Here is an 11438-nt window from a genome sequence, read left to right as displayed (position 1 = left end):
CAGTTACCAGTGAGAGAGAGAGCAGATTGTTGCCTAAGGCTCGCTGTTCTGAATTGCATACAGTCCTCCCAAGGTGCCCACATCTGGCTACAGGGGTCTGGAGCTAAAAGGTTTTTCTGAGAGAATCCCCAAACAACCCTATAGGTCCAGTTGTATTTTGGGTACCATGAACCTTGGTTATGTGATTGTGACTTGTGTTTATGTTCTTATACCAAATTTTGTCTCTTAGGCCTAAACTGTATTCTCGGGTATTTGTCTTATATCCCCTGGAGGACAAAAGCTGTGATTTCCATTTTCTTTATAACTCCCTCAGAGTCAAGTATAAAGTTCAGTATAAACTAAGAACTCAGCAACTACTAACGATTGCCCACTTGGAATTACTGAATTGAAGGAAAATGATGGTTTTTAATGATCAATAAAAGGTACCATGTATCTAGTTTTAGGAAACAAAATGTTTATTGAAATGGCATGTAGATAAATTATCACGAGCATAAAACTGTTAGTGGAGTTCCCAACATGGGTTCTTTTTACTCTTAAAATGAAGTGAGGCTTTGTAAGTCCATTGTCCCAAAGGAAAAATATTATATTTCTCTGTTCAGATAAAGTCCTTTAAAAAAAAGCAGATCACTTTTGAAATGGTCTTTTAAATGTCTCCAGCCTATGACCAAAACAAAAATAAAAAGATATAATTCTCTCCATTTAAAAAGAAGAATGAAAGATGAATGACATGGAAAAAATACTTAGGCATTTGAAATGCGGGAATTTACTCTGAGTTTATTAAACTAAAACATTTAAGAAATAATATAAACAAATAAATCAGCAAGACAAAATTACATGTTATCATTAAAATGCAAAATATGGCAACACTTTTATTATTATATATTTAAGAAATAAGCTAAAATGTTCTTTTCTTAAATAAACAAATTTAAAAAAACTCTGCGTTCAGTAATTTGGAATATAATCCAAAGTGAGTTTTAGTTTCCATATAAGACTAAATACTCTTAGTAAAAGACTTAAAATTAATAAATATAATAAGAGAAAATGAAACTTTCAGAAAAATGACTGAAACTTTGTGGACTAACAGAAATTAACAGTTTAATTCTCAGGGTAAAATGACTTAGTCGTATTCTATTTCAACATGGTGTTCTGGTCCAACCTGTTTGGCTCCCCCAAGGTGGTGCTGCTGTCCTTCTCCAATGGCTAATCTGTTGAATGGGATTATCTTCATGGTAGTTTTCTTCATGGAATACCACCGGGATTGCCAAGTGGCCCAAATAATGCCATTATCATAACCATTAGGAGTAGATGTTTTTGAGTAAGTGCCACCTAAAACAAATTTTAGATGTATGTATAATTGCTCTTGAATTTCCTTACCTCAGGAAGTCTGTACAGAATGGCCTGTTTGTTACAAAATACATTGTCACTTACATCAAATTTATCATTACCTACTATCTGAAAAATCCCTAAAGATTCCTAAAATCCTGATTTACAATTGAAGTACATTTATTATGAACCAACCTCTTATGTCTGTATTATACTTCTTGATCACATCCATACTTAAATGTGTTCCCTACTAACAGGGCTAGAACTCCAGATTTCCCCAATCAGTCTCTCTTCCTGAGCTTAGTCATCCTGGAATCAGCTATTATGGACCATCTGTCCACAAGCAAGTTAGAATGGCCGGAGTAACAATTCCTGATCATATGACCTCAGGTCACCTAAAAACACAATTTCACTGAAAAATATAGGACTTTAGAAAACAGTTCTGGAAAGTTATTTTACATTTACATTATATACTGAAGACTACGTTGATTTGCCTTCTCCTTGTTCTTGGACACCAGATCTTATGTAATTTTGTAAAGGATTGTCTAAGTCCAATACTGGAGTGTACCATAGGCTATCAACATGGCTATTCTGAGTCGTGGTTTGTAGGTGCAAAGATATTTTAGGTTTCTTAAAAAAAAAAAAGAACGTTGTGAAAACCAAAAGGTAAATTTAAATAGCTTTTAAGAGGATTAGAATCATCTATTGGCTAGCACAGTACCCTGAAGAGGTAAAATTGCTTATCTTAATGGATCTTTCAGAATCAGTAGAGATTCCCCAACACATACTTGTTGGGTAGTAATAATCGTTTGTCAGTAAGTTTAGTGTTTAGAAGTATTCCTGCCTTAGAGCAAACTACAGCTTGCTACCCCCCTCTCTAAAATAAGTGCCTACACTTTTCAGGCTGGACTCCTTTTCTCTCAAGCTTTTTTTTTTTTTTTTTTTTACCATTACTTCCCTGCTCTTAACTCTGTTCCTTCACACTGGTTATATCTGTCACATAGCTCATGGGAAGCTGCACAAGGCTCATGTGTTAACAAGCATAAATATGATAGTGTTAGTCCATCCAGATCACACATAAGTGTAGAAGTCTAGAAGAGATACCATAACCGTAAGTGGTGGATTTCTTACAGAGGGGCCAATTTATGTCTAAGTTTAGTATCCAATTCCGGTTTAAAATGAAGAACTATATAATAAGCCCCCAATCTCTGTACTAATTATTTCTCATTTTCTTATATTATTTTTTACCTTTCATAAAAATATAAACTATACACTCGTTCGTGTATGTAAGGAAGAGAGCCATACCTTGGTAATAAATTCCATTGAGGTGGCCTGCGTGACACTTGTTCATCCACCAACCAGACCCATCCTGTTCGGCACAGTTTCCTTCGTACTTATCATTGTCGTTGTCCCAGGTACTGAACTGCATGCCATTGTGGGATGTGAAAAATTTGTCACTAGGGTCATCGCCAAAATCATAGCCATCAAAGGCATCTCCAGCATCTCCACCAATAAAGTAGGCATACGTCAGGCGGTATTTGTCAGCTTCAGGTCCCACCTTGAACATGGCATAGTCTGCAGTACTATAAAGAAGGGAATAGAGACATCATATCTTGGCCCCCATTAGGGATCTCAGAAGTTCCCTTTTCCACAGGAAAATTGTTTGGAATTTTTAACTTTGCTTCTTAAGTCTGAAATGTGCTCATTGAATCAAATTTCCTGCAAATCTGGCAAGAGGCGATGGATGTGTGAACCAGTTCAGAACTCATCAACACCACCCAGAATCAGTCTAGAAGCCTTCAGGGCATCCCAGTGAAAACTAAAAACATCAGCCATTTTAATGCTTTTTGCCTGTAGAATCCTAATATCAAATCCAGGTGTGTGGATGAATCTGACTAATTTCGTATTTTCCACCTTTAAATAAGTGTTTAGCATTGCACACAGAGTTATCATAAACCACAGCAAATGACACTGAGTGATCATTAATTAATGCACCAAACTTGAAGGAACTCAGCTCTATTAGCCACTCGTGGCATCTTGAAGGATGAGGTCCGAAAGGGATTTTTCTTTCCCAAAGCAGCATGATAGTGACAAGAAGGAGGGCTTCCTAGAGCATCACATAAAAGAAATGGTCCCTGTGTGGCCCACAAAATATAAGCTGTCATTATATTTGAGAGATTCTTCCCTGGGAAAAAGCTGTGAATAAGGGCCAGAGAGCGATTCTTTCCTGGGAAAAAGTTGTGAATAAGGGCCAGAATTCTATGGAGTGCAGGAAAGAATGGGCTTTGGTGTATGAATAGAAATTTTCAGAAAATATTTAGCCTCTTCCTTAATCTCCAGTACTTGGAAATTGGGAGGTGTTCTCAGAGGAGAAGGTCTACTGACTATGGTACTTTCTGATTAAAAATACATGTTTGGAGACAATATATTTCATTATTTCATAAACATAACAAAATGATTAGATGTTTTTCTGAATTTTAACTAGGAATGCTACGCTCAAACCTCCCAGGTAACTGTGAGCATAGAGGGGACTTTATCTCACCAAAGGAGCTAGCTGATTTAATTTTAGGGTAGCTCACGGATTGACTGAATGAATTGTCATTAAAGCACCAGGGAATTTGAAAAGTCTGGATTCACTTTTCAACCAGAACAGTCATTAAGAGGACAGGCTGTAGGGTCAAACTACCTGAGTTCAAATTCAAGTTTTACTGTTTACCAGCAACATGACCTTAGGAAAGTTAATCTCTAAAATGAGATTAATAATAGTATCTTCCTCATGAAATAATTAATTGGATTAGATTAAGTTTTAATTTCATGCTCATTGTCTGGTACAAATTAAGTGCTCAGTAAATATTAGCTATTAGTCTATATGTTTCCAGGGTAAGCAGATTACACCAAAACATTCTCCATCCTGGATGGGACCTATCTCTTTGAACTGCCCAAGAACCAAACCAACTCCTGGGGAAAATAGTTGGATGTGCCTTTTGCATTTGTCAGGCTGTCTTTGTTATTGGCCTATTGATAATTTGAAAGTGCACATTCCAGACAGTGTCTACAACAAAAAAAGCAGAAGTCCTTTCTAAAGAGTACCTGGTTCTGCCATTCCAGTCCTCCAACTGTATTCTTAATGCGTACGGTATGGCCGACTGTGTGCTGATCAAATGAATCTTCTCATTTCCCAGCCAAAATTCTGTGTTTCCAGTAGGAGACAGATGTCCAAATCCTTCTTTATATTGAATCCAATTTTTCTTGAAATTCAAACTGCCATCAAGCCTCTAAGTACACAATCGTATGGACAAAAGGAGTGGATTATCAGTGCACATAAAGAATATGCTATAAATATCTTGTTGAAAATCTGGACAGTATGATTCCACCACTTACTAAGTGAACTTGGGCAAGCTGCCTTAGTTTCCTCATCAGTAAAATTGGAATAATGATGCCTATTTCTTAGGGTTGTTGCAGGATTACACCAGAGAATTAAGAGAAGTACTGAAAAGAGTGTCTGGTACATAGCAAATTCTAAATCAGTGGTAGTTTTAAAAAGGCACGTAGAGAACTTCAGAACCCCAACTTGATATTGCTGATTTTTATACTGATGGTGGAAAGGTTAACTCATTGCTCAATCTGTGTATGCCAAACAGCACTTCCAGCACTCACTCTCTCTGAGCGCCCCCTGCAGGATTAGTTGAAACAGTGATCAAAGATCAACAGATGGTTAAAAGATCTGCAATGGGTCTCTGGCTCTGGCAGAGGCAACAGAGGGCCCTTGTCTTGGAATAGCCCAACTGTATCCTCTGGGGGACTTTGTCTTTTCATGATGGGCAGCCTTAGATCTTGATCTACCGGATGCAAGAGGTCCGTTTTAGTTCTTTGCCATTCCGAGACTGTGATTGTATGCTCTCATGAATCTAGAACATCAGTGCCAACATAGTGTAGAGTCAATAGCACAGATTGGAACAAGACTGCCTGGGTTCCAATCTGGACTCTGTTACTTATTATGTGACCTTGGGCAAGTTGCTGAACCTCTTGTGTCTAAATTTCCTCCTCTATAGAGGTAATGATTGTACCTCATAGGAAAATTGGGGAATTGTGAGGACTAATTGAGTTCATGTTCACAAAGTGCTTGCAAAAGTTTCTGGCATAGGGCGGAAGTTGATCTGGTGTTTATTACATACACATGGGGAGGGGAAATACCTTCTGCAGCACTGTCCATCCATTTCCAGATCCATCAATTTCACAGTAGACCAGGAACTGCTGCTTAGCTTTCAGAGGTTCGATAAAGTAAAGCCCACTCTCTTTGGCCCCCTTATTGGCAATGTCTTGACAATCTGAAGGAAGCAGAGAAGGAGGAAAAGAAGGAGAATAGTTTTACTGTGGTTTGAAATTCATGTAAGACTGTACCAGCCTTCATAATGAGCTTTTCACAGTGTTGCAAACTATTCACATCCCAAGAAGCATTTTCTTACTTCTCGCATCATCATTCCTTTCAAACTAGTTTTAGCTACTCAAGAAAAGTCTAAGCAATTGAACACTTTAGATTTAATTGCTAAACATTTCCAAATTATTCCTATACATTCCTAAACATTCTCCTTTGCTTTATATATTTGCTGTGATAAGAATCATTCCAATATAAGCCTTTCACTTACCTTTCCCAGTTATATCATGTATTTGTACTGTGTCTCTGCAAGGTTCCTGACACTTTGCTTCAAGCTGGGCTACCTTCTGTTTCAGGTTATTGATCTTTTGGTTATTTGAGTTATATATTTCCTGTAAAAATCTACAAGCAGAAGAATAAGTTAACGGAGTATTCCTTTCAGATGAGTAATTCTGTATTTTCTTTACAAAATATGTTCTCAAGAAGTAATTGCTGATAAATTACTTCATCCTTGGAAAAGTCATAAAATTATGTTACTGAATTGAGATGAGTTAAAGTTCTAAGCTTTTTGGGAAGGAAAATAACAGAGTCCTGGTCAATAAACGATGGCATCTTAAGCAGTCATCCCAACTTTTTTTTAAGTAGGCTCCACGCCCAGCATGGAGCCCAACGTGGGGTTTGAAACTCAAGACCCTGAGATCAAGACTTGAACAGAGATCAAGAGTGGGCTGCTTAACCAACTGAGCCACTCAGGTGCCAGGGTCAACCAGATTTTTAACATTCTGCATAAAGGGCAGCAGATAACAACCTACGGAGTGAGGAACCTGGTTAATAGGAAGACCACCTGATGTTTCTTAGGACAGAATATTCACAGGGAAAGAAAGACTCTGCTCAGTAATTCACATGGGCCAAAGCTATTCCTTTCACTGTAGATCTCCTAAGGATCTATTTATGGACTTCAGTCTGTGACTTACATGGGAAACGAATCTGGGGCATTATTTTACATAAAATAAAACAACAGACACTTTGTCTTTCTTTTTAATGTTTCCATTTACATAGCTTTGGAAAGAGTCTGAGGGAAGTAAAAATCTGTTTTTGTAGTTTCTCACAGGGTTGCTTGTACATATTCAGAAATGACAGAAAACTATCTACAACGCATGGACCATTTTATCTTTCTTTGAAGTAAAAGAGAATAGAAAAACTATTTGACCACTTTTTTTTCTCTCCTTAGCCTTAGAAAATTTCTGCACAATAGTCTCCTTGAACTTCAGTGATGGGCAATAATAACGCAAATTATAATGTTAATAATAACCCCCAAAATAATAATGGCCTCTGATACCAAACAGAAGATAGATCCCTTCTGGATCACTTCAGCCGCCATTTATCTCAAATTTCTTACACTACTTTGAGAACAACTGCGGGGGAAAAATTTGAGTAAGAAACTAAACTGTCTCTGAGACCCTATCTGTGATTCACAGACCCAAGTCTGTGATTCCCTGGGAAGTTGTCGACAGAGACATTTTACTTTAAAGTGAAGAGAGAATACAAGACTCCAGGTTCAGTGTGGTTCACAATTTTTGTTATGCTTGGCTTCTTAAAAAACGTTTTTTTCTGCTCTGCCTTCAATATAACATACTATTGTAGCCAAGATCCTCCCTCTACCTCTGCTTACTAATTCCCCACCACCAATTTGTTGGCATTTTTATTAAAAGAATTTCATTTTCAACAACCAAGTTCCCATCAGTTTGAATTCATGTTGTAAGTCCAAGATGGGTGAGGGGTGACCACTTTGATAATTCTGGTCAACACAGCATTTGAGAACATCTAGAACACCTTTCTCCCATATGATTATTAAAAAGCAATTCTAACCCCATGAGGTTCATAGTGCACTAAAAACTCCTACCTCCACTGTGTTCAAGGTGGTCAGGCATAATGCCAATTGGATTTTGTAAGTGCGGAAAAATAAAAAGGTTACTTCCACTGAAGCTTGGAATATTGAAAAAAAACTAAGTCCACCTTGGAGAGTAAATGAAAACGAAAATGGTTACCGAATATTCGATTCGTGTGATCCAACCATTGCCTCGTATTTTATAATTTCTTCCATCATTTTCTTGGAATCCTTGGTAGCACTCACGATCCTGCCTGTAATAAGGGATCAGAGACATAAGAAGATGTGAGCAAATGGAGCCACTGAAGCAACAGCAAAGGAACATCACAAAACATGGTCTCAGTCAGCAGTATTTCGTTTCTCACTTGGCTTTGGTGGCTCATTGGGGTTATAGGTGACTTGGAATGATTTGATCACTTCTTTAGCTTCTGCTGTTTTGTTTTCAGTTCGTCTGAAGAGTTCTTCCAAAGACTGCAGATCCTTGTCTACCTCGGTTTGGTAAGTGGACAGGAAGTCTGCAATTCCACAGGTAGTTGGGCAGTAGCTACCCTGAGAATACAATAGAGTGACTAGAAATCTTGATTTAAGAAAAGACTGCATAAAATCTACTAATAAAAACAGGTAAGACCTAGACGATGTTTAAAAAAAAAAGTTATATTATTTATTTATTTTTTAAGATTTTATTTACTTATTTGACAGAAAGAAACAGCGGGACAGGGAACACAGGCAGGGGGAGTGGGAGAGGGAGAAGCAGGCTTCCCAACGAGCAGGGATCCGGATGCCGGGCTCGATCCCAGGACCCTGGGATCATGACCCGCGCCGAGGGCAGACGCTTAACGACTGAGCCACCCAGGCGCCCCCCCCCACCCCCCCGCTCCAAAAACCTTAAAATGCAAAATGATTTTTGTGAGAGAATCCCTTCCTTGCTCCGCCCCTCCCCACTTCACACACGGTGAGAAACACGAAAACTACTTACAAATCTTTCATCTAAGATGCAGCAGTTGTCTCTGGTAGCAATGTACTGGAGGAGAAAAACAGAGATGTCACTAGTGTATCATATATTTTCTTGCTTTTCAGCTGTCCGTGTAACACAACGATGCTCTAGGAACAGCATACTTACTGCCAGGCATGTCGAAGGGAGCAGTAAAAAAGTATAGAAGTAGAGAACCAAACCCTGGTGCTTCGAGGACCAAGTCATGGTGCCGGGGCGCCCGGTGCTCCGAGCCCTGTTCTGTCAACACTGTGGCCTCTGGGGCTCCACTTGTCCCTTTATGTAAGCCCCAAGGGTGGCCAGCACGGCCAGTGGCTGGGGTTGATCACGGGGCCTTCTTTCCAGCACGGCGGGGAGGTCTCTCCCAGCCTTTTCCTCATCCTGGCTCCCACCCCATACTCAGTCAGGTTCCCAGCTTTGGCACACGGGTGTAAGCTCCACCTTTTTGGCTCGGCTCAAACTTCCTCCCCCTGAAGTGCACATGCATCTGCAAAGGCTAGTGAAGCATTAGCCCTTGCTGTGCGGAGGGTGGGGGCCGGGAAGCTGCGTGTTGCAACCTCTTCCAGTACGGGGCTGAGAGCAAACACGGAGGGCTGACCTCGACCGGAACAAACCCGCCCCAACCTGAAGATGAAGCCTGGTGCCATAATCCTATTTAGCGCAAGTCCTTTCTTGGCCAAGGGAGGAGGTAACATACCTATTTTTAACCTGGGGCTGTGGCAGGAGGAGCCTTTGCCTGCCTGGTGGAAGCAGCAGGTCCCAATTGGGCAGTATTCCTAGGAATGAATGAATGACCTGGAAATATATTCCTGCCCCTCTGTATTGACCATTTTCTTTGTGGGTTTTTTTTTTTTTTAGTTGAGATGTAATTGATTGATAACATTACATTAGTTTCAGGTGTACAACATGCTGATTCCATAGTTGTATATATTGCAAAATTATCACCATCATAAGTCTAGTTAACATTCACACGTGGTTACAAAGTACTTTTTTCCCCCTCCTATCAAGAATTTTCAAGATCTACTCCCTCAGCAACTTTCAAATATGTAGTGCAGTGTCATTAACTATAGTCACCATGTGGTACATTATATCCCCAGGTCGTGTTTTGTTTTTTGTTTTTTTTTTTAAGATTTTATTTATTTATTTGACAGAGAGAGACACAGCGAGAGAGGGAACACAAGCAGGGGGAGTGGGAGAGGGAGAAGCAGGCTTCCCGCTGAGCAGGGAGCCCGATGCGGGACTCGATCCCAGGACCCTGGGATCATGACCTGAGCCGAAGGCAGACGCTTAACCAACTGAGCCACCCAGGCGCGCCCCCCTCCCCTCCCCGCCCCAGGTTGTGTTTTATAACCAGAAGTTTGTACCTTTTGACCAGCTTCACCAGTATGTTGACCACTTTCACAGGCTCTCCCATTTGCAGTGAGCATTGAAGCTCCACTCTTCCCTTTGCCTGGAAGAATTAGCTGGTGTGGCACCACATCTACCACAGAGTGGAAACTGGAGCCTAGTCTGTTTTCCCTGAGGATCCATCTTGTCACCTCAGAGGAAAACCTGGATATAGGGGCTAGGAAACTCCACATCCCATATATGTGACTAGAAGCATAGCTGGAGGAAAAGGGCAAAATGAGATATTGAGGAGGGGCTGTCCCTTTTCACTCTGCCCCTAGAGTTTCCTTGTATATTGGGAAAACATGTTTATCTTCATCTCTTATTGATAATTTATAATTTGCATTACCACTATTATTAATACCCCTGTTTTTTATTATCCCTCATTTTGTCCTCTGACACCAAGCTTAGTGCAAATTTTCATTAAATATATTAATGGAAGAAATACATCTAGATTGAAAAAAATACTAACACTTCGTTGTTTAATCCTTACAAAGGAGTATTCATTTTGACTTAAAACAGATAAATGTTCCTACTCGGTAAATAATCCACAATCATCATAACAAAGTGAATATAACAAAATCAAGTGTGTTGCCTTTTCTTTCCCTCTTACTAGCTGTCCTCTCTGACTTACCGGTTATTGCCAAACACATCACCATACCCCCAACCCATCTTCTTCACCCTCCTTCCTTATCACTCATCTAATTTGTTGTCAAAACTTGCTATTAAAACTGTTTTCCCACTGTCGCTTCTACTTTCTTTCTACTTTCTATTTCCACGGCCAACACCATAGAGGAGGCCTTTTTATTTCTTGTCTACACTGCTTGTGTAGGCTGCCTGTTAACTTACTTCACTTCCAACATTCCAGTCACTTCCTCCTCCAAACCATTTGTCACACTGTTGGCAGATTCCTCTTCCTATAAATGTAGCTCTGATCCTGACATTCACCTGCTCAAAACCTTTAATGACTTCCTATCTTCTATCATAGTGAATGTAAACATAAGAAATGTCCTTCCTTTCACTGCACTTTCTCTCTTGATTCTATTTCCAATACCCTTTAGTCCAGCCAGACTGAGTTGTGTAACATCCCCTTAGGATGCACCATCTAGTCCTACCTTTCACATGGTGTTCTTCCTATTACATGTCACTCCGTCTGCCTGGATTGACTTCATATACACTCCTGCATCCTACACAACCTTAAGGCCCTGTTTTATGATTCCTACCCCTCCAAAACTGAAACCCCAATTCTGGAGGCCAGCTCTACCTCTTTCATAGCACTTAGAGCAATTTTCTGTTGTATATATACATGCTGTAGCTGCCTCATTAGATTGTAAACTTAATTTCATGAGTATTGCACCAAGCAATATTTAACACTCAGTAATGACTTGATGACATTGAATTGAAGTGGGCTGAAAGTAAGTCTTTAAAATTATTCAGTTATGGCATTAGCCTGGTGTTAGGACAATTAGGAAGCT

General features: G+C 39.7%; 1 protein-coding gene across 2 annotated transcripts; it reads right to left on the bottom strand.

The window, feature by feature from the left end:
• Positions 1-456: 456 nt before the first annotated feature.
• On the bottom strand, positions 457-9048 carry FGG (fibrinogen gamma chain). 2 transcript variants are annotated; one of them, XM_035023207.1, is made up of 10 exons: positions 8707-9048; positions 8563-8607; positions 7952-8135; positions 7747-7840; positions 5970-6100; positions 5518-5651; positions 4414-4598; positions 2629-2906; positions 1157-1326; positions 457-658 (listed from the first exon to the last, which is right to left on the bottom strand). In XM_035023207.1, exons 1-10 carry the CDS (start codon positions 8782-8784, stop codon positions 644-646), a joined length of 1314 nt encoding a protein of 437 aa, XP_034879098.1. In that variant the 5' UTR covers positions 8785-9048; the 3' UTR covers positions 457-643. The 2 variants fall into 2 exon arrangements, with proteins under 2 accessions (XP_034879098.1, XP_034879097.1); XM_035023206.1 differs by lacking the exon at positions 457-658 and having other exon boundaries at positions 661-1326.
• Positions 9049-11438: the final 2390 nt, after the last annotated feature.

This window comes from Mirounga leonina, unplaced genomic scaffold (genome assembly GCF_011800145.1).
Source record: "Mirounga leonina isolate KUSES-001 unplaced genomic scaffold, KU_Mleo_1.0 Mir_176, whole genome shotgun sequence".
Classification (NCBI taxonomy): domain Eukaryota; kingdom Metazoa; phylum Chordata; class Mammalia; order Carnivora; family Phocidae; genus Mirounga; species Mirounga leonina.
Note: the sequence above shows the minus strand (reverse complement) of the source record. Positions and strands in the feature narration are given on the sequence as shown.

Bases quoted from the DNA above. Each gene is read 5' to 3' on its own strand.
- FGG (XM_035023206.1), bottom strand. From the start codon at position 8,784: ATGACTTGGTCCTCGAAGCACCAGGGTTTGGTTCTCTACTTCTATACT. The intron at 8,608-8,706 runs GTAAGTATGCTG...TTTCTCCTCCAG, and splicing joins TCCCTTCGACATGCCTGGCA to TACATTGCTACCAGAGACAA. The intron at 4,599-5,517 runs GTATTTCCCCTC...TTGTGTACTTAG, and splicing joins GATGGACAGTGCTGCAGAAG to AGGCTTGATGGCAGTTTGAA.